Source organism: Bremia lactucae, linkage group LG10 (assembly GCF_004359215.1).
Source record: "Bremia lactucae strain SF5 linkage group LG10, whole genome shotgun sequence".
Taxonomy (NCBI): domain Eukaryota; phylum Oomycota; class Peronosporomycetes; order Peronosporales; family Peronosporaceae; genus Bremia; species Bremia lactucae.
In genome coordinates, this window is record NC_090619.1 from 4,241,163 (window position 1) to 4,265,218 (window position 24,056).

General features: G+C 44.1%; 1 protein-coding gene across 1 annotated transcript; it reads right to left on the minus strand.

Annotated features, from left to right (window-relative positions):
• Window positions 1-7,997: 7,997 nt before the first annotated feature.
• On the minus strand, window positions 7,998-9,425 carry CCR75_002876 (uncharacterized protein; the record flags this gene model as incomplete). Its single annotated transcript, XM_067960973.1, has 1 exon — window positions 7,998-9,425. One exon carries the CDS (start codon window positions 9,423-9,425, stop codon window positions 7,998-8,000), a length of 1,428 nt encoding a protein of 475 aa, XP_067818900.1.
• Window positions 9,426-24,056: the final 14,631 nt, after the last annotated feature.

Consider the following 24,056-nt stretch of genomic DNA (forward strand, 5'->3'; position numbering starts at 1 on the left):
CCTCTGCCTTTTCGGCAGAGTGTCGGCAGTCCGTATCAATGAGCTTCGTCTTCGGATTTCCAAAAGACGCCCACAAGAATACTGGTATTATTCTTTGTGTTTGTGTATCGGTTCAGGATGGTACATCTTGTTGCAGTCACAAAGTCGATCACAGCCTTCGCTGTGATCGTATCGGTTTTAACACAATATTTCGACATTTCGCATGAAGATATCCGGTTCGCGGCGGAGTTTTGGCAATCTGTGTTCGCATTACTTAGGACATACTTGGAAATGTCACCTTCTGATCACCCTAAACAAAGTTGTCAGACAGAACGGGCAAACCGAATTTTCAAAGAAATACTTCGCGGATACGTCTACTCGTTTACTAGTAAGAGTAATTTCATGCCAATGACACAATATGCCATCAACATTTCGGTACATGCATCAACAAAGCATACACCTTTTTAACGGATAGCGTAAGCTTATCACAAACTCCAACCTTCTTTGAGAGTGACTATTTTTTGGGGGGGGCACTCGCTCGAGCAAAGACCAATTTAGCTCTTGCTCATCACGCGTTCACTCAAAAGTCAATGCAAAGTATACCGATATTGATTTATTCAACACGAAGAAGATAAACTCAGTAAAAGCGATTAGTCTATTTGCTGACTTTGATATGATATACTCAGCATTGACAACAAAATTACTAGTGAGAGCAATGATGCTCTCACTAAAGTGGAGAATGTTAACTCCGCAGTTCGCACTAAGCGCGCTAAAAACAAAGCCGACTCAGCAGGAGAATTCTGCTGGCTCGGGAAGCAGTGGTCCGTTTCGTACAGGATTCCATCGCTGATGTGGTGAACGACAGAAATGGAACACTGATAACAATCGAAGCACAAACGTTCTGATATTTAAAGTTAATGATGTAGTCCTTCTGTCTACGGTAAATCCAGCATAACATGTAGTAGCGAATGTGGACAATCGTAAAATTCTGCTTAGGTATATCAGCCTGTTTCGTCTACTGCACCGCCAAGGCAATCGGTACACGATCGAGCTACCTCATACGATAAATATACATCCTACGTTTTACGTCGAACGTGTTCGCCCGTACTAACACCACGAGATCTCAACTGGCTCCAAATCACCCCTGAAAGGTCTATGGCGTCTGGCAAAGCCTGTGTAGGTCTCGCACTAAGGCATGAATGTTTCGGCAAAGAGTCTAGTTCTCACAAATTAGACGATCAACTGCATCCTTTAATGATGCGATCTTTCGACGAGCTGTCACCAGCTCGTTTTGAAGGGAATTGTGCGCCCGTTCGTTCGACAGCTGATTAATCGCAACATGCGCACGGTTTTTGCAAGTGTTAGCGGCAATTTTTTCGAAGATCGGCGCTATGTCTCGACGACGGAATCGTTAATGATTAACGTCTATTCGCAAGTTTCGGAGGTCGCAACCTATATTATTATGATGACTCGGGTTCGACGAATGAGGAAACCCGATTTTCCTCGTCTCCACATCCATTCACGGGCTCGAACAGAGAAGTGTTTCCTAGTTGAACAATTTTTGAGAAGCGTTTCCTAGTTGAATAATTTTTGAACTACCGCGAGGCGAAGGGTGTCCGAACGAGTTATCTTGTTCGCTGGCGTTTAACCCTCGCATGATAGCTATGGACCTCGAACTAACGGTGGATGTTTCGGGTCTTGTTCAACAGTCCGTTCTCTTCCTTAGAAAGTTCATTGGAAAACGAGTGCTTCACGCGCTTGTAAAAAGGATTGCAAGTTTTTAATTCCTTCACGAAGGGATGCACGTCCTCCAATAAGCGTCTTGGAGAGAGTACGCTTTTTAAGAAGCATGACTACGCCTTAAAGCAGCAGGGACATGAGTCCCCCAACGAAAGTCAAGATAAGACTCGCTCTCTAGACATACGGTGCAGCTTATGGCGTTCACCGACTACAGTCCGTTTCATAAACCGGTCACGAAAACTAACCAGGCATTACGGCCTGTTCTTTGCACATTCTGAGTGAGTGTTTTCCAAGCTTGAATCCTAGGAGTGACATCCTTTGCTCGCTTGCAGGTATCCCGTCAATGCCGGAAAAAGTCATCGATGAAGAATTTGGTATTGTTTTCACAAGGCTCATGAAGCCTGGATGAGTCAAACAATAAAATTTGTATCGTTCGTTGGTCATAACAGACCAGCAAATTAAGTTACCCGTAGACGACAGCCAGGGTTTCTTTCCGGAAGCGAACCTCTCCCGTTGGTTAATGATTACATTTTTTTACTAACAAAACGCTCAAGGTGGTATTTAATATTACTTTGTTTGTGGAGATGCACGCTAGCACCATCAGAAGTAGTGTTTTGAAAGTGACCTTAACGATCACTTCGTGCCTGGTGATGCATTTAAGCATCACCAAATAGATATGATGAGTTAAACAACGTCGCCGCTGACTACAAAACCCTTAGGTTTAATGGACGCGGCCCCGGTTGATCTGGAGGCCTCAATAGTTGCCACGGAGTCGGGCGATGACGCCGACTCGGCCCAGTCACCTACAATGGGAGTAACAGGTAAAAAAAAATCCACAGTAGACGCATTAGCATCGCTAATATCTGCACTGAGCCGTACTGCTGCCAGCTTTGCGGACTCTCAGGCGACGCGCACGGGTTTCAAACTGTGAAATTCTGATATTTACCGGTGTTCCTTCTATGCTCAATTAAAAGTTGGCATTAAAATAAAATTAACAAGTGCTAATTTACAGAAAGAGAGATAGTAGTACTCTCAGCCACTTTACATCAGTCACTAGAGTGACTTTTGTTTAAAGTAAGGTGAGGTAACGGGGTGTTTAGTTACATAAATATTATATCCTAAAAGGATTTTTATTAATGTTATTTCGTATAAGAGGAAAAAAATAAAGAAGCACAAACTTAATACATTTTATTAATTTTGACTTAATAGTTCCAAAACTACCAAATTTAGCAATATTGACGCAATAAGACATAAGCTGTATTGATTGGTTGATTTAAGTTGGATTAACGCGCCAATCGTTACCATACACGACTGGCGTCGCTCAAGGAGGCGCATTGCATAGTAATTCTGAATATATTAAAGCCGGTAGGTAAAGATCGTTATAAAAAACTTGATATATCAATACAGCTTTACAATTTACCTATTCTGAAGCCTTAGAATTTACCTTTAGTAGCTAAGACTTTGTAGCTACTTAGAAACTTCATCTGCACGTCGTGTGCGTGAAGTAGGCGAGGCACCCCACCTTCACTGTAATCAGTGTAGGTTGACTTATACTCTTATCAGTACTAGCAAAAGGTGCCCCGTTACATAAAGCCACCATACTTTTTGCCGTCATAGGCATCCGTCGTAATACTTGCGTTGTTTCACCCAAAAATAGAAATTGCGACTCGGCTAATTGGTTGGTTGTCAATGGCCATAAGATTTTTTTCCGGAATTCGGTTTGCGCACAGGCGTTTTCAAGACCACAACTTCTATGCATACAGCTTTGAACATAATTTGAATAATAAAGGCAGAAGTTATTTAAATTCTATGGAGCACCTAGTGAATTATTGGTGCATCGCGGTACTCATTCATGATGAGTAAACGCAAATTGTTAGGAATGAGGTGACGACACGAGGTGTCTCGCCAGCAATGGCTGTGTAATACGGTTAAACATTGCGTGTTGTGTATCGATTCGTTGAGGATCAACACAATTCCGACAATCCTTTCAAGTATTGTTTTGATCGATTTTTTAAGGTTATTCATCAGCCCAACTAGTGCTTTTGTCTTCTTGATAGACTCTTCTAACGACAAGAAACGTTGACAAAGGAACACTTGTTGTTGCAATAGTGGACTCATGCTCAATGTTGATAGTTGCAACAGTGGGCTCATCCTCACTGCTGTTTTGCTTAGCCGGCTCAAGATCGGGCCGGCGCTAATCGGCATTAGCGATGACATTAATTCGTCCTGATTTATATACTAAGGATAGGTTGTACTCCGCGAAGAAATACAACCATCTTGCCATTCTTTGCGAGAGTACTTAAGGGGATAGTCAATTACTAAATTAAAGTAATTGGACCCACTACTCGGGTGTGGTTCACATCTGTGACCAATGTACACTGTTCACGGCCGTGCGTAAAGACGCATGGTCCTTATAATGAATGAGCGGTCAGGATCAGTGCGTCCACCGTGGCTACACACGATGCACCCAAGAAGTGGTATTTCGATTGCAGCGAATATGCACTTCTTAAGATTTACGTACAACTCATGCTTACGCATAAGTGTAAGAACCTTTTGGACGTGTATACGATATACTTCAACGTCCGACTTCCCGTTCAAGCCTCTGCTATGAACGAAGACGTACTTAAAATAGCTCGGCGCAAAATCCCGCAATTTCTTAACAGATTCGTATCACATCTGTTGAATGTCGCAGGGGTATTACTAAGCCCCTGTGGCATTACTAAGCCCCTGTGGCATAACTAGCCACTTCCGTAGCATTCCGCTTGGGATGCCTACTGCTGTGAACGGGATATCGTGTTCACGCATAAGGATCTGATAAAAATCCATCCATCAGATCCATTGACAAAGAAACAGTACTCTTTCATATACCATTAATGATTACGCCTTTTTATGGTATTAGCGTTTGAGCCGGTTCCGTTACAGCGTTCAATTTATTGAACACATGCATTTCCTCTACCCTTCTGTTGCGGCACGCACACGGAAGGTCGGAGATATGTGAGAGCTTAACTCTCTCACATGACCCGCTGCTAATCGATTGGCAAAGATGTTGTCGATCGCTAATTTTTGTTCACGGGGCAATGGGGACTGCTTCATGACACAGTATTTGTAACCAGACATCAGGTCGATTTCATGCCGAGTGCCATTAATTTTAGGCAACTCGCACGGTTGGATTCAAAGAATACATCCAATTATTCGATCAATTTCTAAAGACTCCCCGTTTTGGGACGTAAAACGCTCCAATAGAGTCTTCTCATCGAGGACCCTTTCGTCCTTCGATGAGCTGCTGAGAACCCGTTCGCTCTCAGGAAATACTACTGCCGACCAAATATCGGCCACATAGCTATATTTGCGAACACACTAATATTAATATCACTACTAGCATTCTGATGTTAATATTTCGTGTCTAACTTCTCATGTTGTCATCTCTGACAAGTACGCAGATCTGCTTGACTTTGCCACTCGCAGATCACGCAAGAATTGTTTCAGTTTCAGCGTTGACAATTGAGTTATCTCCGAAGTTAACTTCGGAAGCGCTATCAGACCAAGTGAATAAGCGCCTACACTTGATCGTTTACTAAAAAAATTATGTATCAGTTTCCTATTTGGAACTAATTTCCAAAAATATCTGGGAACATTTGACCACAGATTTCTGGGACGTATTCCCGCAGATCCATGGGAAGTTATTCCCCAAAGTTTTTTCGGAGAGTATCCTCCCCCGACTACTTTTAGCTGTTATTGCGCATTCACAGCGAGATCCTTTACGATCCCTACATTCGATCTAGGACTTTCGCACTGCCTCTTGTAGACAGGCGTTTCATTTTTTTTTGGATGTTGCTTTCTAAGCAAGCATTCTTGTTTCGTACCACTCAACGCATTCGAGAGGTCGAACAATTACTGTGTTTGTTCATCAATTGGATAAACTCACAATACAACTGACTAGGTATCATGTGTGCTGGATAAGCATATAGGTCCCGTTTGCCCTGCTTTAAATTTAGGAGCTCAACTCGAGCCCTGAATTCGGCACGTGGTGGCTCAAATGTTTGCCTGAGCCGGGTCTTAAAGACATCATACGACCCAAAATCTAATGGGTCGTGAAGCTTAAGCCCTAAGGCCCAAGATTGGCACGTCTGGCTAAGTTAGACATGCCAAATTTTAATTTCGTCGCATCATCATTGATGCGGCAAGCTTCTATGGCGTCGTCTAATTCGACGAACCATCTCAAATGGAGTCGCCTTCGACTGCCTTAAACTTAGAGATTTCTATCTTTAAGCTTTCAGGTCGACGCGAAGCGTCGGCTCGCTAACAGCATGTAAATGCTGCCATCTCAACAACAACAACCAATTTCGACTGTTGAGCACCCTGTTCTTTTAACACCTCCACGTGCTGAGAGCCTTGTTGGTGAAGCAAGGCTACTTTTATGGGGCCCCGTCGAGTTCGTGTTGACTGAACTCGGCTATGGCCGCTTGTTGTTCATCTGTGTTCAGAGTGAACAGTGTCGCAAACGGCTGGCTCGCCTACGACCGAACTCATCCGTTCGATGGCTCTCCATTCAAGGTCACTCAATAAGTAAACATTTCACCCGTTGCGTGATAGCCTTCTTGAGGGGCTTGAAAGCTCCCTCCTTCATCATCCAACATGTCCAAGTTGGATTGAACGTGCGTGGGCCGTTGAACGGACTTTGAAGTGCTACCAGGTGCACTTTACTAATACTGTTAGCAGTACTAGACAGCCTACACTGATTACAGTGAAGGTGGGGTGGCTCGGTTACTTCGCGTACACGACGTGCAGAGGAAGATTACAGGGATAGGTAGTCTTAGCTACCAAAAGTTGGTTCTAAGGCTTCAAAGTAGAGAAAAAGTAAAACTGTATTAATGTAATAAGTTCCTACGTAACGATCTTATTTATACTACTGACCATATTATATTATTAACAAACTATGTAGGGTGCCTAATTGCGCACCGCACAATCGCGTCTTTTAACGATTGGCGGTTGATTAAACTTAAATCAACCAATCAATAGAACTAAAGTCTTATTGCGTCAATATTACCAATTTGGTAATATTGGAACTATTAAGTTAAATTATTAATAAAGATAATAATTTTGTCTTCTTTCTTTATATATTTCCTCTCATCGGAAATAATAATTATGATTCCTCTTAAAAGAAATAATATTTATGTAACGGACACCCCAATACACTTGAAATTGCAGTTGGCAGCTACTTGTACTACGCAAGGACAGCAGGGAGATATTTTCATTTTTTTTTACCGAGAACGGCGTTTTCCCCGAACAGAGCCCCACAAGATGCGATATATTCAGCTCTCGACATCCAAGGTAAGATGCAGCGCTAATCGGTTTCAGCTGATCCCTTACTTTGCTCTTCTCTTGTCTTTCACAAACGTGAATTCCAATTCCGTCAAATGAATGGAACTCCCATTAATTGGGATAACTGTAACAAGATTGTTTCACAATGTGCTGTCATTACCATCGATCCCAAAATGCTATAAGGGTGTGCACGCTGTCCATCGGGTGATGAGAAACGTAAGTAAACTCGCGACAATGGCGATTAACACAAATTTGTAATAAATTCTTTGTTTATATCTAACACGAATCGAAACTTCGCAACCTAATTGTCCTGGATGACTTGTTGATTGACCAAGAACATCAGGCTTTTTCAGTATTACATTAGAGGACTATAACAGAGGTCCACGAAGATACGTAATTCTTGAAACCTACTTCACTTAGATCTTGAGCCGCCTTTCGAGATTTTAACTTGGTCGCAGCGACTGAGATCTCTTTAAGCAACAATGTCGAGAAGACAATCAGGACGATGGATTTCATTTACTGCAAGACCAACAAGATCGTAAGGGGAGTTCGTTGTTGATTCGTAAAAAAATCACGTCACAAATGTCCAACTTATTGCTTCGTTTTCTGGATGCATCAATTGACGAATACACGTGTTCGATTTGCAATCGACGCATATCCTGGTAGTAGACGCTAAGCATTTATTTTGCAGTAAGTGGACAAAATACGATATCTTGACCTTCTACGCTTTCGACGACCTTTGCGAGACCGGATGTTACAGGATCTTCAGAAATTCACCAGCGAGTCATCGACTACCAATTGCAAGGATAATCGTAGTTCTGTCGACCTTTTTGCACTGATGTGCTTGTGCTTAAGTAAATTACTCCGCGAATCGAAAATAGAACACTACGGCACTTTTAATTTGTTAGGCATCTATAAGGCCTGATCTCTATACATTGTGCCGCGCAATGAGAAGATCAAGCTTGCTTGCTTAGTAGCTTGGCGACTCCACAGCCCATGAGACAGATGATAGTTACACCAACTAGGTGAAAACTAAATGGTATACCAAAAGGAGGGACGGCAGGAACATGAATGTTATCGGGGTCTTCGTACAGTACCGTATGTTGGTGAGCCGAGTCGCGGACGATGGCTGCTGCACGGCGACCTGCTACAAAACCATCCTCGTGAAATCCGCGGCCAAGCCAGGCACCGGAAAGAGTTATGCCATCCTCTTGAATAATTTCATTCTGTGGGATACAATCTGCTAAGAGGCGCGGGTGGTCCCAGCGAAAAGTAGAAATGATTGTATCCGAAGCCGGACGTTTGCCTTGATAGTCGTGAGGTGTGATGGTCACAAAAACGTCTTTTTTGGTGTTAAGGCGCTGAATGCGGTTCATCCAATATGTCAGAATGTACTGATCATCTTTGGTGATGAGAACATTCCAACTGCTCCACACCTTCTTTGAGAACGGTAGCATGACAGGGTCACAATGAACATAAATCAAGCTCTTGTGGTAGTGAAAACGCATCAGTGATCTATACGACTTCTCACTCCAACGCAACATTTCAGCACTCTCGTCTGCGTGGGTTGCGAGTACGACATGGTCACAATCAATTCTCTCGCCACTCTTTAAAATGACAGCCTTGCCGCCCTTTTCAACTTCATCAACAGTGGCGTTGTAACGAATTGTTCCATTGTACTCCTCGGTAAAGAGTTTAATGAACGGCTCAACGTAGCTTGAGCCGACGTACCACCACAAGTGCCTCGGACGATCCGTTCGACGCCCCAGCGCTCCTAGTATCACTTGCCACAATGGTATGTATAATGAATTGGAGTGTGACTTGAGGCATCGAAGAAACTGCGAAACAGGAAGGTCCAGGACGTCGTGCTTGGGAATTGTCCAGAGAATGGAGACAAAAGCAAGGAAGTAATGGCGAAAAAAAACGTTCGAGTAACGGCCTTTGGCGGCCCATTCACGTGTGGTAATATTTTCTTTCACAGGCATCGACATGAGGTCCATCGTGAACTTGTATATGTCAATAAGCACGCGCCAGATCCGAAAGTCAAAAAGGTTGCGGGCACTGCCGTTAAATGGCGCACGTGATGAGAACTGCAGATCACCTTTTATATCCGATGTGACCGTGAGGCTCATGGGAATACGCTTCTTTGTCGTGCCGTCTTCCTGAGTCACGCCTAGCGACTTAAACCACTGTTTGATGTTGGGATTGGAATCGCCAAACATCATGAAGCCAATGTCAACCATCTCTCCGTCAATTTCCATCCCATACGTGTGGCCTCCCAGCGTCGAATTCTTCTCGATAAGTATGACTTCATGGCCATCCTTCACGAGGTGGTAGGCAGCAGATGATCCACCAATGCCGGAGCCGACAACGACGACTTTCATGGTACCCCGACCGAAAATTTTGCTCGATTGGACGCGGTATCGTGCAGTTTTTACTTACAATTAATAAGTCTTAAGTTTAATTGTCTACACCTCGCCACCAGATCGATATCTGGTGGCGAAATCTACTTTTAATGAAGTAAGGGTAAGGTGAATTTTTAAAATATGAAATAAAATTCACTTTAATTCATTTCTTCTTGTGATCTTAAAGTAGACTTGTGCTACGACCAGTGATAGTAACTTCCTCAGGCCCATACTATCGGGAATAAGTTGCCACTTGGTTCTACGAACGACAGATCCTTGAACTAGTATTTAAGTTGTGGAACTTCTTAGTAATACAGAACTAAGTGATTCTATGAGTTTGAAGTATTTCTCTGACTTTATGAGCGAGGTAGCTGCGCTCCATCTTAAAGAAAATAATATACATGTAGGAGGAAACCCAGTTACATACTTGGTGCCAGGCTTCATGGAGGTGGGCACGTCTTTATGCGGCCACTGTAACGGTGATTATCGTTACATGAAATTAACACTTAAAGGTTGTTAATTAATATATTATCCAAAAGGGAATATTACCATGTAAAGTTATATTCTCTAAATATTATAACTTTACATGGTAATATTCTAAAAACGTATTCATTGGTAGATATATATCATTATATCTACTTTCTCCGCGGTCCAGTCAGCGCTGGACGCGCGCAAAGAGAAAGACATATAAGACTTTATTACATGTTTTTAATTAGTATATAATTAAGTTGGTATCAAGTATTTAGAAACAAAAGAACTTGATTATACTAATATAGTTTTTAATTAACCCTTTTTGAAGCAAGTGTTTTAAAGAGAGTCTTCCTCTGCACGTACTAGTGTACGTGAAGTGACGTGAGGCACCACTCGCACTGAGGTAGTGCGAAGTGGACTTGTACTGAAGCAGTACAAGTCAGAAGTGCCCCGTTGCACCTGGTAGCACTTTGTAGTCCGTCCAAGGACCACAGTTCATCATCCAACACGGACATGTTTTTTTTTAAATAATAATGGAAAACGCATCACGTTTCGCGTGATAGCTACACGTTTCTAAGTGACATAGAAAGGAGTGCGGTCGAACGAATGAGTTCGACCGTAGAGAATGATCCCATCTTGGCCATGCTGTCCAGTTTGGACAGAGATGCCCTCCATTCAGCCATCGCCAAGTTCATACAACATGAGCTTGACGAGGCGAAGGAGAAGGTATTCTTGCTTAATCAGCAAGGCTCTCAACAGGCAGAACTGTTGAGGTTACAACAGGAAAAGACCCCTGTACCTGGGATGACGCACACGCGTCTTTCAGAAACCTTAAAGATTGACATCACTAAGTATAGAAGAGTCGTAGAAGACTCCCTCTTGAGATGGTTTGTCGAGTTGGACGATGCCATAAGGGCTCGTCACATCGTCGACGAGCAAATCCAAACCGCATTTGCTCAGTCAGATTTGGCAGGTCGTGCCAAAACGTGGGCACTAGGCCTTTTGTTGCGCGACCCATATGTCCTTAAGTCGCTTGAGGCTTATAAAGCCCGGCTTAACAGACGTTTGAACAGCCTAGGGATGAGTACAGAGCTCGATCAGAGCTTCTGAAACTCAAGCAAGGCAAGCGTGATGTTCACGCTTATGCCCATCACATACGACTCTTAGCGAGTTGTATCACAAACAACCCAGTTCATAAACACACGTTGATTACAGTGTTCATGCCAGGTATTACGTATGGTCCCGTAAAGACCCACCTCTTCCGCTTAGAACTGGACACGCTTGAAGAAACAATATTCGTTGCGGAACAGGCGGACTTTAGCTTGAGACAGGCTCAAGCTAGTTCGTCATCATATCGTCCTCCAAGATGGCACGAGTTAGGAGGTCCAGAACCTATGGACCTCTCTTATGTCGAAGGCAAAAAATCTCGCTTTTTTTGAACAATAAGCGATTGCAGAAATGCAATTGATGTCAAAAGTTAGGACACTACGCTAATGAGTGTAGTGCCCCACGTCCAGCACCAAAAGGTACTGAACGTAATTTTGGATCGTATGCCAAAAAGGGCAACGGTCGCGGATCCGACGTTGTTGCGAAATCGCAACAGCGAGGCGGACCGCCAAAAAATGGACGGGGTCAGTAGGGGCGCAACGCCCTACTGATCCAGCAACCTCAAGAGAATTTGCAAATCTCTTGACAAAAGTTGCTCCAGACACACAATCATTATGTGTCTCTGCACCTGGTGATGAGGTATCCCTCATCACCTTGAAGTTGAAAGTGACAAATGATTTGTCACTCAGAGCCCTAGTGGACTGCGGAGCGTCGAATAACTTTATTCGTCGCCAGTCACTAGAGGGTCGTAGGCTCAAATATGTTGAGCGCGACATCCCTCCAACGAGGATGACGGTGCGTCTAGCGACAGGCGCATCGATAACAGTAATGAAACGCGTAGTGAAATTTCACTACACGTTAAGAGATTTACAGTATGATGATGATTTCATCGTACTGGATTTGGATGACAAATTTGATGTCATCCTAGGTTTACCTTGGCTCAGAAAATATGAGCCATGCATCAGCTGGCAGCATCGATCCGTAAAGATGCCTGCCACTTGTTCATCAGATGGCCATCTGATGAACGTCTTGGAGCGTCAACAAGCGTATGGATGTACTACGGGACGTTAGTACGACTGCACAAGTTCACAGTCTGACTACAAATCACACTGTGTCAGCTTCCAGCGGCTGTGCGAATGCACAGGCGGCGCCGAAGGTCCACCACCCGAATAAGTCGAGTGGATCAGGAGTGGATTAAGACATGAATGTACGCCTTGCAGGCGACATTTTCAAGGGATATTAAGGTTGTCCAAAAGAGACAACACGATGATCCTAGGTCCTAGAGAGTCGACCGTAGAGGACTCGACTGGGAAAGCGCAATCACAGTCGTAAGACGTTGAGGGAATAAGTCCCCACGTACTCAAGAAGAAATCTCCTCAAATAGTTAATGCTGAGGTGACTATACTTCAGCACTCCAAGTGATTGATCTCTCGGCAGCCTGAAGATAATTTCCAGGAAAAAACCGAGACATTAAATGTCTTGGTTAATGACGAGCCAAGATTAGGCGCTTAAACTCTTGATCTATATGCGCCTCCAAAGTAACTTCTAAGATAATTCAATTACCAACTATAAAACCTAAACGCTTCTTGAGAGATATGCATAGTGGTTGAATTCAGCGGATCTGCGATTTCGTCACAGTGGACGAATACGTGACCGATATACGGTCAGCAGTAATTTTTGCAGAGAACGAACGGGATCTTAGCTGCTCATTTATGGATGAAAGTATCCTCGATGTGAAGACTCGGATTGAGCAATATGCTCCTCAATCCTGATAGTCACTTCAGACGAGTCCTTTATACAAATTCGATTGAATTCAGGGATGTATTCCCTGAAACAGTTCCATGCGAGTTGCCTAATGATTAAGGCACTCGACATTGATCGAGCTCGATCTCAAACCGGGCTCGCAGTACTGTGTCATGAGACAGTGGCTACTGCCTCGTAAACAAGTACTTGCGATCGATGTTTTTTTATCGATCGATTAAAAGCGGGCCATATAAGGGAGTCAATCTCTTCACATTGCTCTCCGACCTTCTTTGTGCGAAAGGTCTCAGGAGGGTGGCGGGTAATACACGCATTCAATAAACTGAATGCTACGGTACTGACTCATGCGCCGATACCTAAAAAAATAAATAGTTATAGATGGTATGTCTAAGATTACGATCTTTTCGTCTATGGATCGGACGGATGGGTTCTATCAGATCCCTATGCGTGAACGGGACATTCCATTCACAGCAGTGAGCAATCCCAGCGGGATGCTCTGGGAATGGTTAGTAATGCCACAGGGGCGTAATAACGCCCCTGCAACATTCAACAGATGTGTAACAAATCTGTTGAGACCGGTGCGAGAATTCGCACCGAGTTATTTTGACGATGTATTTGTCCATAACCGAGTCATGGAAGACGGACGTGGAAGCTCATAAAACTCACGTTCATCAGGTTCTTACACTTATGCGAAAGCATAAGTTGTACTTAAATCTCAAGAAGTGTATATTCGCTGCAAGCGAAATACCACTTCTTGGGTGCATCGTCGGTAAACACGGCGTGCGCCCTAATCCCGAAAAGATCAAGGCAATTAGCGACTGGCCAGTTCCAGTCGATGTCAAGGGACTTAGAAAGTTCCTTGTTTTATCGGCGTACTTGCACAATTACTCCCGCAATTATGCAGAGATGACAGTTCATCTCTCTCGTCTATTGAAAAAAGACGAGAAATAGTTATGGAACGCTGATTGTCAGCTTTCATTTGAAGGTATCAAGCAAAGCTTGATGCAGTCGCCCAACTTGGCGATTGCAAATCAAGCCAGACCTTCTCATGTGGTCTGTGACGCCAGCGATTTCGAATCGGCTATGCGTTGATTCAATACGATACGGACGGCGTGGATCGCGTCGTCTGTTACCAATCGCGTCAGCTGCAACCAGCTGAACGCAATTACCCAGTGCAAGACAAGGAACTCCTTTCCATGAAATATGCACTGGCTAGATTTAGGGTCTCTCTCCTCGAAGATAGATATATACGGACCATGGGTCATTACGCACAGCTATAAACAGCCCACACCTCTCGCAAGAATGGCGAGATGGCTATCCTTCTTGCAGAAAACAATTTCTCCGTGGAATATAAGCCAGGACGACCTAATGTTGTCGCTGATGCGTTATCACGCCGACTCGAATTCGAGCCGGCTGCGCATTCCAATAGTTAAAATAATTCCACTTTTGCAACACTCATTTCAAGTTTTCCGTCATCAATCTTGTTTCATGATATAAAGAAAGCCTACGCAGAAGATAAGGACCTTCTATAATTGATGGATCATTTAATAAATTTATCCGATAAATATTATAAAGATCTACCGGCTTTATATCAATCGTTTTCCGATCGATACACAACACGCAATGGCTTATTGTATTGCACAGCCGTTGCCGGCGACACTCCAAGTGTCGTCGTCCCAACTAACAATGATTGCGCTTGTGCATCATGTATGAGTGTCACGATGCACCAACAAGTAGGCATCGTGGACGTAAAAACTTATTTCACGGTAAGCCGCGACTTTTACTGGCCCCGCCAGTATCAGTTCGTGCGCAAGTACATTCGTGCTTGCGAGGTATGCCAACGGATGAAGCCTTGCCCTCATCCCGTAAACCTCTCCAACCTCTCCCACTTCCGGCAGAATGTTGGCAACCCGTATATATAGATTTCGGCTTCGGATTTCCCAAAGACGATCACAAAAACAATGGAATTCTTGTTTAAGTAGACAGGTTTAGCCAGATAGTTCATCTTGCTGCAGTACTGGAGTCAATCACGGCTCTGGGCTGTGCCCGTGTTTTTTTCAACACAGTATTCAGACTACACGTTTACCCGGAAACTGGTCCCGATAGATCCACGGTTCACGGCGGAGTTTTGGCAACCCGTGTTCCGATCTCTCGGAACACGGCTAACTATGTCAACTTTTGATCATCCAGAGACAGATGGTCAAATGGAACGCGTAAATCGCTTCCTCGAAGAGATACTGCGAGGTTACATTTAATCGTATCCGAATAGAGCGAGTTTCTACCGATGGTCAAATTCGCGATCAACAGTTCGCTGCATGCGTCTACAACGCATACACGTTCGTCGTGAATAACTTACGCCATCCACGCATATCACCCAATTAGAGGGATCCTCAAGTTTATAGGGTGGGTGGACTCGCACGAGAAACCATCTCTGTCGCATGCTCATCACGCGTCGAAGGCACCAACGACTCGAATAATGTCAACGTCGAAGCAATCGATATCGAAAACTCTCATGGCAGTGCGCACAAAGCGCACTGGAAAGTCAAAACAAATGAGTCAGCAGAGGAATTTCTGCTGGCTCAAGAATTAGTAGGCCGTTTCAATCAGGATACCATTGCTAACGCAGTGGACCGGCAGAAACGAAACGCAGGCAAACATGAAAAAGCAAATGTTCTTTCATTTGAAATTAATGATCTAGTAATACTGTCTACGATAAGCTTGTTTAAGCATGTAGTCACTATTGTGGGTAGTAGTAAGCTACTACTCAAGTTCATTGGGCCATTTCGCGTACTGCATCGCAGAGGCATTGCGAACACAATACAATTGCCACGAAGGATGCAAAGGCATCCTGCATTTTACGTTGGCCGGCTCCGGCCGTACCATCACTACGCGGTTTCTTCCGCGGACGGATCAGACTACCCCTTGTCGGCGCTTGTAAATCGATTGCAAAACGTCAACTGCGTCGCGCATCTGGATAGAGATGCGACCCCATCTCCAGTGCGAGAAAGAGAATTTGCATCCCTTTCACTCGTTTTGTGTTGTGGACACAACGCGGACAGGGATCACCCCACGTGAGGCATGGAAGTCCAGCCTCACGTGACAAACAATGCAATTTATACCTTGCACTGGTTAGAATTCGTTTTTCAAACTTAACGCGAATCGCGTTGAGCCTTTAAAGACAGGCATCGCGTCCAATATCTTTAACATTGCGAATTCACTTGTTGTTGCCACTTTACCATCGATGCTTTAAAAAAACATCGAGATAATAATTTCCCTCAGCACGAAAGAGTTTTTCGCGCTAGGATCAAGGCCATGTAGCTTCTGTCGCAATAGATAAGGGATATCTATTTTGAGGAGTGGCCTCTCCGGATAAGCTACTGACTAGCCGTTCGGGCAAAAGCCACGGCTTCTTGTCAGGGGAATACGATATTTTAGTGTCTGCACTCCCTGAGTGGTACGCACTGAAGCAGAAATACCACAATAAGTTTTATCACAATGGCTTACACCATCGTCATCACCACGCACAGAAATATGTGCTAGTGACAGCATAGGAGTCGGTGCTGGCGATCGGGAATCATTCTTATCGACGGAACCAAACATGCTGGAGCGAGTGCTATAAGCACGTCTATCCGATTGAGCCCCCTCATTTGAAGGATCAAAGTCAGCCGCCTGACGACAATCAGGCGACTGCTCTGCTCTCCCCGAGTCGGCCATCTCGTCCGACTCGCATTCATAGTCGACGCCAAAGAGGGGTAGCATTCACGTGGTGACTCACCACAAGCGCCCGCATCATTTAGTGTTGCGGGAGAAGATGATACTACGGCAGACGAAATATTATCGACCGTGGCTGCATGTACCGAAGCCGAAGGTTCCGCTCCGGCACTATTTGCTGACCACAAGGACACATTAAACATGTGCTAGAATTGAAATGATACTTCTGAGCAATCAACATCGTTTTTGCTTAAGTGGTGTTGTAGGGATTACTCTATCCAATGACATTCAGAGTGATTGTCGTTTGAGGGGGCTGTAACGGGGTGTATTGATACATGATATTAACACTTGAAGGTTGTTAATAAATATATTATCTAATAGGTAGATAATTTTTGGAAAACTACTTTACGTAGTATAATTCGAAATTTAATAAATATTACTTTGCATAGTATATTTTAAAATCTTATCCATCGGTAGATATAGGCCATTTATCTACTTGCTCCACGGTCCAGTCAGCACTGCACGCGCGCAAAGAGAAAGACAGATAAAACCTTATTACATTTATTGTATTAGTATATAATTAAGCTATTATAAATAGATAGAGACAGAACAACTTAGTAAAAAAATAACTTTTAGTCCTCTTTAAAGTAAGTGTATTAGTGAGAGTCTTCCTCTGCACGTGCCAGTGTACGTAAAGTGACGTGTGGCACCACTTGCACTGAAATAGTGCAAAAGGAACTTGTACTGAAGCAATACAAGTCGGCAGTGCCCCGGAACAATATCAGTGATAGCGGTATCTATTGCACTTTAATGTCAAAAGCTAACCGCCGCATTTTAAAAGTACGCAATGTCTCAGACATATATTGAGCTGTGCAACATTAAGTCCACTTTGGAGCGGCAAATAATGTGTCAATCATACTGTAACTACCTTTAGAATAGGATGCGCGGCAGCATTTTCGTACGTGATCTAGCAATGTAGCAAAAATGGCAAGCGATCACACGACAACGCGAACGTTGCTCTTATATTTAGACGGCTTTCAACCTTGATCGAGGTTTTTCTGCAAAACGATACTCGGCACGCTTGCTATTCACAACACGCGCCTCCTTTTTGGCTGACTGTGCAATAGCATCAGCCTTACTGATGCGTTCCAGCGACGATACGATCTCAGCTACTCTTAGTCTTCTTTAAGGAATTGTGCGACCAGCATCCAGCCATCATTTCGCCTAATTGAGATCGCACAGACCGGGCTTCCTAATAGGTTTGCAGCCTGACTATACGTCTCATTGTTTGTGTGCAGATCTCTGTATGGCAGCTCGTCTGTCGTAAGCTCCCACATGATCAGTCAAGAGCTGAAGATGTCCCTAGCCTGCGGGCTCGGAGTGTCGCTTATATATGAAGCCGTTAGTTTAAGAACGGTAGTCCTTACTACCGTTGTAATATATTCTCAATTTTACTAACAACTCCACAAGCCTTACGAACAAGTTTTGCATAGTCGAGAACATTGTCATGTCAATCCATCATGTGGCATGTGATACTCCCGCCATGAAGCACGAGGCTTTAGCATGGAAAGACACGAAGAATGCCGACTCGCTCATTCGAAACGCCCTTGTCGATCGTAACCGTTCCATTCGGATGGGCTGTTTGGATAGCAGAAGGCCCACTAAAACCTGCACGGGTTTTGGCTCGAAGTGGTTCGAAAAATGGAGCATGACGTGATCACCGCTCTTGCAAAAATGTTCCAATTGCATGCTATACTCACGATCGTTGTCGGAGAGTATCATTATGAAGCGACATTTGGAGAGATAGCTCCAATTGAGCTTCGTAAAGACACCGGGTTATCATATCGTGACTGTAACGGGGTGTTGTGTTACGTAGGTATTATTTCCTATAAGAGGAATAACAATTATTATTCCAATAAGAGGAAATAATCAAGAAGTGCGAATCATTGTCTATATAAATTTTGACGTAAATAGTTCCAATAATACCAAATTAAGTATTATTGATGCAATAAGACATTAGCTTCATTGATTGGTTGTTTAAGTCTAAATCAACCCCGCCAATCGTTACTAGACACCATTGTGCGGTGAGCAAGGAGGAGCCATAAATTGTTTGATATTAATATATTAAGTTCAGTAGTAGATAGAAGATCGTTACGTGGGACACTAAATACATTAATGCAGTTTTCCTTTTTATTCTAATCCTTTTAATTACCTTTGGGAGCTGAAAAGACCCTTAGCTACTTTAAAACCTTCCTATAAACTCTTGTGTACGTGAAGTTTCGAGGCACGCTTCCTAAACTGTAATCAATGTTAGGTTAGCTAATACTGTTAAGCACTAGCGATGGTGCCCGTTACACCTGGCAGCACTTCGTAGTCCATTTAACGGCCCACGTACGCTCCATCCAACATGGACATCTTGGATGAAGAAAGAGAGCTTCCAAGCCCCTCGAAAGGTTATCACGCAACGCGTGAAGGTTTTCTCATTTGAGTGACCTCGAATAGAGAGCGAACGAAGGAATGTGTCCGTTGGTGGGCCAGCGTTGGCTGTATGCTATTCTCTCTGAGCAGAGATGAATAGCATGCGGCCATAGCCGAGTTCATTCAACACGAACTTGACGGAGCGCAAGAGAAAGTAGCCTTGCTTTACCAGCAAGGCTCTCAACTCACAGAGGTGTTGGGAGGTCAGGGTGCTCAACAGATGGAACTCTTGAGATAGCAGCATTTACATGCTGCTAATAAGCCGACGCGGTAGCGTCGACCCGAAAGCTTAAAGATCGAAATCTCTAAGTTTTAGGCGAACCCCTCTTGAGATGATTCGTCGAATAGACGATGCCATAGAAGCTCGTTGTGTCAGTGTGATGCGACAAAATGAAATTTGGCATCCCCAACTTAGCCGGCCTTGCGGCTCAATCTTCACGACCCATTAGTTTTTGGGTCGTATGAGGTCTTTAGGATCCGGCTGAGACAAACCTTTAGCTGACACGTGCCGAATACAGGGCTCGAGCGGAGCTCCTGAATTTCAAGCAGGGCAAGCGTGATCTACACGCTTGTGCCCAACACGAGACCTGGTCAATTTATCGTGAGTTATCCAATTGATGAACAAACACAGGTGACTGTGTCTATGATAGGTCTTGCAGACGGTCATATTAAGCCCGGCCTGTTCCGGCTAGAATTAGAGTCGCTAGACCAAGCGATCTCAATAGCGGAACAGGAGGACTTTAGTCTATAGCAGGCATTTGTCCACTCTGGTGCTTATCATCCACCGAGCCGACAAGAAAATGGAGGTCCAGAACCCATGGAAATCTCGTATGTAGAGAGCGAGAAGCCTCTCTCTTCAAGTTACAAACGGTAATAGAATTGTATTTGATTTTTAAACATGGGCCACTACGCCTATGAATGTAGTGCCTCCACGGCTAGTGCATGAAAACACTGAGAAAAAAGACTGACCTCTCGCTAGGAATAGCGGAGGACGCTGTTGCGAAATCGCAACGGCAAGGCGGGTCGTCAAAAAACGGTCGGGTTCAGTAGGTGCGGAGCGCCCTACTGATCCAGCAACGTCAATAGAATAAGCGGCTCTTTTACAAAAGTTGCTCCTTACTGTGTGTAACTGCATCAGGGGGTGAGGTAAATTTCATCACCCTGAAATTAAAAGTATCATATAAGTTGCCACTAAAGTCCCTAGTCGGTTGTGGGGCGTCGAATAACTTTATTAGGTGCCAATCGCTAGAAGACCGCAGACGCAATTTTATTGAGCGCGATATCCCTCTAACGGGGATGACAGTGCGCCTAGCAACAGGCGTTTCTGTAACAGTACAGAAACGTGTAGTTGGTATTCAATCCACATTAATGGGTAAACAATACGATGATGATTTTATCGTACTGGATTTGGGTGACAAAAAATTGATGTCATCCTTGGATAACCATGGCTCAGAAAGTACGAGCCATGTATAAATTCGCAGCATCAAGCCGTAACGATGCCTGTCTTTTGTTCATCTGATGGCCAGCTGGTGAACGTCTTGGAGCGTCTACAAGATTGTGAGTGTCTAACGAGTGAGTGCGACGGCCTCACTTGTGGTTCGGTCATTAGCATGAATGCACTAGATCCATATGTGAATGCCCAACACACTGTCGAGTTAGATCCCGACAGCTGTGCACAAGCACAGGCAGCGTCGATGTTCGACCATTCAAATAAGTTGATTGGTACGAAACAAGGTTGCTTGCTTGAAAATTATGATCCAAGTAAGCCTGTCTATGTGAGACAGAGCAAAGGTCCTCGATGGACTGAGAGTCGGTCGTGGAGGCTCTCGCTGTGATAACGCAACCACAGCTTGAGGCAGTTGGGGAGGATTCTCCCCAAATAAAACTTGAGAGAATAATAAGTCCCCAAGAATCTGTGGGAATACGTCTCAGCAAACCTGTGGTCAAATGTTCCCAGGTACCGTCGGAACTAAGTTTCAAAGAGGAAACTGAGACGATAGATGACTTAGTGAACAATGGATCAATTTTAGGCGCTTATTAACTTGGTCTAATAGCGCCTCTGGAATAAACTTTGGAGATAAATCAATTACCAACGCTATAGCCAAAACGGTTCTTGCGTTATCTGCGTAGTGGCAAAGTTAAGCAGATCTGCGACTTGTCACAGATGACAACTACGTGGCCGATATTCGCTCGGCAATAGCATTTTTTTAGAGTGAACGATTTCTCTGCAGCTCATTGATATACAAAAATGTCATCAATGAGAAGACTCGGATTGAACGTCTTACGTCCCAAATTTGGGACAAACCTTTAATATAAGACATAATAAAATTCAAGGATGTCCTCCCTAAATCAGTACCATGCGAGTTGCCTAAGGTTAAAGGTACTCGATATGAAATCGACCTAATTTCAGGATCGAAATACAGTGTCATGAAGCAATGATCATTGCCTCGTGAACAAGTATTAGCAATCGACAAATTCTTGGCCAAACGCTTAGCAGTGGGCCATGTGAGGGAATCAACTTCCCCACATAGCTCTCCGACCTTATGCGTGCGTATAGCAACAGGAAGATGGCGGATTGTGCATGCATTCAATATAACGAACCCTGCAACGGTACTGGCACAAACGCCGCTACCACGAAAAGACGTAATCATTGATGGCATGTCCAAAACTTCTATCTTCTCGTCAAATGATCTCATGGATGGATTCTATCAGACCCTTATCCGTGAACAGAATATCCTGTTCACAGCAGTAAGTTCCCCAAGCGGTCTGCTGTGGGAGTGGTAAGTCGTGCTACAGGGATTTAGTAATGGCCCTGCGACATTCAACAGATGTGTAAGCAATCTATTAAGACCAGTGCGGATTTTGCGCCGATTTATTTGATGATGTCTTTGTTCATAGCAGAGCCATGAATAGAAAGTTGGACGTTGAACTACATCGTTCCTACGTCCGAAAGCTTCTTACGCTTATGCGTAAGCACAAGCTGTATGCTAATCTCAACAAGTGCATTTTCGCTGCAAGCGAAATTATACTTCTTGGCTGCATCGTGGGTAAACACGGTGTACGCCTGGATCCGGAAAATATCAATGCGATAACCGATTGACCTGTGCCAGTCGATGTGAAGGGACTTTAAAAGTTTATCGGCTTAGCGGCATACCTGCACAAGTCCTCACGCAATTATGCCGAAATGACAGTACATCTTCATCAAAGAAAAATGTTAAGTGGTCATGGAACGCTGATTGTCAGTGTTTCTTCGAGGGTACCAACAAAAGCTTGATGCAATCGCCAATCCTGGCGATTGCGGACCAAGACCGACCATTCCATGGGGTCTGGGACCCCAGATAATTTGCGATCGGCTGTGCGTTGATGCAATTTGACACAGACGGCGCAGAGCGCGTCGTCTGATATATATCGCGTCAGCTTCAACCAGCCAAGTGCAACTATACAGTGCATGACAAAGAACGTCTTGCCATGAAATATGCACTGACTAAGTTTATGGTCTATCTCTTGTGAGATAGACCATTCATTGTATATACGGACCATGCGTTTTTACGCACGGCCGTTAACAGTCCACACCTCTCACAAAGGATGGCGAGATCGTTGACTTTGTTCGCGGAGCAAAACTTCTCCAAGGATCATAACCCAGAACGACTTAACGTCGTCGCAGGTGCTCTTTCGCGCCGGCCCGATTTTGAGCCGACTGCGTAAATCAATAGTGATTATAAGGCCACTGTTGCTACAATAAGTGTTCAGTCGTCAACATTACTTGACGACGTTAGAAGAGCTTATGAAGATAACAAGGCTCTTAAAAGATTGATAAATTACCTTAGAAAGCTATCTTAACAATCCTTAAAAGGATTGTCGTACTTGTATTGATCCTCAACAGATCCATACACAATGCGCAACGGTTTGTCGTACTAACAGCCATTGTTGGCCCCACACCTCGTGTCGCCAGCATGATGATTTGCGATTACGCATCATTTATAAGGGCCACGATGCACCAATAAGTGGTCATCGTAGACGTGAGAGGACTTATCGCATGATAAGTCGCGACTTCTACCGGCCACGCCAGTATGAATTTGTCCGCAAGTACATACGTTCTTGCGAAGTTTGTCAATGGGTGAAGCTCTGAGCTTCATCCCGTGCTCCGTTACAACCTCTGCCTGTTGCGGTAGAGTGTTGGCAGTCTTTATCGATGGACTTCGTCTTCGGATTCCCCGAGACAACCACAAATGGTATACTTGTTTTCGTTAATCGTTTTAGCACAGATGATACATCTTGCTGCTGTCCCAGGGTCGATCACAGCCAAAGGCTGTGCTCGTGTCTTTCACGACACGATATTTCGACTCCATAGGTTACCTCGCCGACTGGTCTCAGATCGAGACCCTTAATTCACGGTGGAATTTTGGCAAACAGTGTTCAAATCACTTGGAACACAGTTAAAATGTCAACTTTTGATCAACCTTAAGCAGATGGTCAGACGGAGCGGGCAAAGTCGATATTCTCGAAGAGATACTTCGCGGATACGTCCACTCTTTTACGAGTTGGAGCGAGCTCTTGCCGATGGTAGAATTAGCCATCGACAAGCTTCTACAAAGCATACACCGTTTCTCGTGAATGGCTACGCCACCCCACGTATACTTAACCTGTTTGAGAGTAACTCTTATTTACGGGGGGATAGCCTCGCTCGAGCAAAGAACCTTCTAGCTCTTGCTCATCACGCATTGGCCCAAAAGTTGATGCGAAGGATATTAATGTTGATTTTATTAACATTGAAGTGGACAAACTCAGTTATAGCAATAATGCTATTAGTGATGATGAAAGACTCAACATCGAAAACATTATTATTAATGAGAACGATAACACTTTCAATAATGAGGAGATTGATATCTCCGCAGTGCGAAAGACCGGTCGCACTAAAAACAAAAATAATACCGAGTCAGCAGGTGATTTCCTGCTGGCTAGAGAAGCAGTGGTCCGTTTCGTACAGGATTCCATCGCTGATGCGGTGGACCGACAGAAATGGAACTCTAACATAAATTGAAGAGCAAACATACTTTCATTTATTTACAATGACCTGGTCCT